Source organism: Penaeus monodon, chromosome 25 (assembly GCF_015228065.2).
Source record: "Penaeus monodon isolate SGIC_2016 chromosome 25, NSTDA_Pmon_1, whole genome shotgun sequence".
Taxonomy (NCBI): domain Eukaryota; kingdom Metazoa; phylum Arthropoda; class Malacostraca; order Decapoda; family Penaeidae; genus Penaeus; species Penaeus monodon.
Window position 1 is genome coordinate 3,091,869 of NC_051410.1, and position 3,015 is coordinate 3,094,883.

Consider the following 3,015-nt stretch of genomic DNA (forward strand, 5'->3'; position numbering starts at 1 on the left):
TGAATGTATTCTCATATTTGTAAGTTATGCTAGAAGGTATTAAGTACAAATACAAGATATTTTAAGTTTCATTCATCCTTCTTACCAGCAAGCAGACGTGGTTGAGGTGCGACGGCTCCTTCGCAGATGTGCTCGGCACTTAGACTTACAGCTCGAGGGAGGTTGTAGGGGACCCTCAGGGTGTCAAGAAATTCCTGAGATCTGTCGGAAAGATGATGCTGTCTACACTATACTTCATTATCTTGCTGATGCAGCCTTTTTAAATCCAAAGGTAAAAAAAAAAAAGAAGTATTTTATTTTATTGTTTGCTTGTAGATAATGTAGATCATTAACATGAGATTGCATGCAGATGCATATAAGAGAGAAGCAGTATTATGGAAATGATTGACAGCAGGTTTGGCAGAAGGAGTGTGTTCAAAATGATATTTAGAAATTGTGTTTTAAAAGATAGTAAAGTTACTACTGATTGTGACTGCAAGGTATGAGATACATCCAAGGTAAAAATAATACTAAGCATATGGTATGGCTAGTCTGGTTTCTTCCATCGTCTTTTTTAGTGTAATTAGTTGTAACACTAAATGAACATGTGTATTTTTGATATATAGTCAGTTATTGTATGTATGTATTTCCATAATCATATGAGTATATCATCATCTTTGCTGAATCTGTTTGGTAGTATTTCTACAGAGAGTAATCTGCAATAATACATATGAACTACTCATGGAGCTGATATTATGGTGTACACAGTGAGACCTGCTGCAATACAGATGTAGCTGCACCTTTGCAAATTACAGTAAATTGACTAACTAGTTATGGTGTAGTGAGAAGCCTTGCATGGTGAATGAAGAGTAAAGCCAACTTTTTTTATTGAATAATTTATTAGTTCACAGTTTTTTGCTTTCCCAAACAGTTGACATCCTTTTGTCTTGACCTGAATGTAAACCCTACTTGTCTTTTACTTTATTGTGATTTTTAAATATTGTGTAGATGTATAAATAGCCTTTCAGTAAATGAATTTTAGCTCCGGATTTTTAGGGAACTTTTAACATATCTTATTTAAAACATATGATTAAAAAAAAAAGAGTGAAAGAGTTACCATGCACAGTACTGCCCTGTAGAGCCACACTGTAGTCTGCCTAATGGTTGCAGGTACCAGACCCTGAACACCCTCAGCTTAATCGCCACATTGAGCCACACCACAAACACCAGAAGCTGCAGCTCCAACAGCGGCTGAGTTTGACTGCCGTGTTTTTACCTGTGGCACGTAGCTCCGATGCACTTCCTTATTTTCAAGCCCTGCAGAAAATTGACCTCACTGTAGATAATGTGACTGTAGCTGCCATGGATTTGGGTAGGTTTAGTTTATAAATGTATGGTGTGTATATATAAATATTTTTTTTCTTTTTTTCTTTCAGGTATTTGTTGCCTTGCAGTATGAAAGTTTTGTATTGGTATAAGTTTTGTATCCATGGTAGAGGTATCATTTCATTGAAAACTAAATTTCACAGAAGAAAATTCAAAGGATTATTTAACATTCATGTCATAAAACATATTCAGAAGAATGGAATCACCTTCCTTTTTCCTTACCTTGGCTTAATTAGTGTCAAGTTCTTCTCAGTTTTCTCAGGTTCTTGTGTCTCATCTTTACCATTTAAAAAAGACCATGAGACTTTTCCTGAAGGATGAATATCAATTTTGTTGATTTATGTACCTTCTACATTTACTTGTGCCATGATGACAAGTATTAAAGTCTACTGATAGATGCCATTCTTATATACTTTCATATTGGCAAGTTAAACTTTAGTCAAAGTAAATTTTTTGACCACCACACCCAGTGGTCAGACACACTTTTATGTACATCTGGTATTAAGATTTTTTATAACAAAAGTAATGAATGCTGTTGGTTACATAAAGTGGTTGCCAACTTATTCCTATAAAAAGGATATTAGCAATAATGGGACTAGTGGTGATGAAGATATTTTGTAATGTGGTTTATGTTAAATGGCAAGCTGCATCTGCTTTAATCAGCAGTTAGTTTGTATGAGTTCATATGAAGTTGCAAATTAAGGGATACTGAAATACCTGAATGAATACCTTTCATTTAACGTAGGTTGCTGAAATGTAATTAAAGTTTTTTTTTTTACTAAGTTGTCTTTCTGTAATTTGTATATAAAACCATCAAATATTTTTGTAGACAGTAGTATTTCCCCTTCTGTATATGGTCCTTAAATATTTTGATATATTATTTTTACCATTATTACTGCTTTGACTGTATGCCTCTTGTTGGCACCTGTTCTCTTGGGAGTTCAGAGCAAAATAATAATTTTTCATCATTTTTATCCACACTTCCACTATCTTCTTTACTGAAACTTTGTCCATTGGAAAACCTATAAAGTTTTGTCAGTACTCTCTATATTTTCTTTACATATTTTATGAAGAAAGAATTACATACGTTAATGAAATAGATTAATTGGACTTAAACATCTTATCTATATGACTTGAGGATGTGTATATATATGGTTCAATTAAAATACATCTCCTTTCTTTCAGGTCTGAAGTATACTCTGTTTGACAAGCTATTGTTGGAGGACACCTTTCTGCTGGGTGTGGGAGGCAGTGTGGTGGTGGCTCTGATGTGGTGTTATACAGGCTCCCTCTTTATAACCCTTGTGACCATTACAACAGTTGCCTGCGCTCTCATCATTGCTTATTTCATGTATATATTTATATACGAAATCACCTTCTTCCCATACATGAATGTGCTCACAGCAGTCATTGCTATAGGTAAATATACTGAAGTTTAAGTGTCTGTATATATTGTTTCTGTATTGTACTTGTCCTGTTTTTTTTTTCCTTTAAGTTTTAAGGTGTTTTGTTTGCCCTTTGTATAACTATATATTTGTCATGCTTGTTTTATTTTATTTCATTTTTTATGGAGATTATATATTCAAGTAAATCTCATCTCCTTAAGACTATCCAGCCGACAGTAAAGAACAGAGAATTCCATATCAAAAT

The 3,015-nt window shown here is 33.7% G+C and overlaps 1 protein-coding gene across 1 annotated transcript in view; it reads left to right on the top strand.

Moving 5' to 3' along the window:
• LOC119589487 (protein dispatched-like) overlaps positions 1-3,015 on the top strand; it is a gene marked incomplete at its 5' end in the record, with an annotated part of 109,307 nt that overhangs the window by 101,971 nt on the left and 4,321 nt on the right. The window contains 3 exon segments of the mRNA XM_037938087.1: positions 89-271; positions 1,150-1,351; positions 2,551-2,784. Of these exon segments, the coding sequence (XP_037794015.1) occupies positions 89-271; positions 1,150-1,351; positions 2,551-2,784 (619 nt within the window).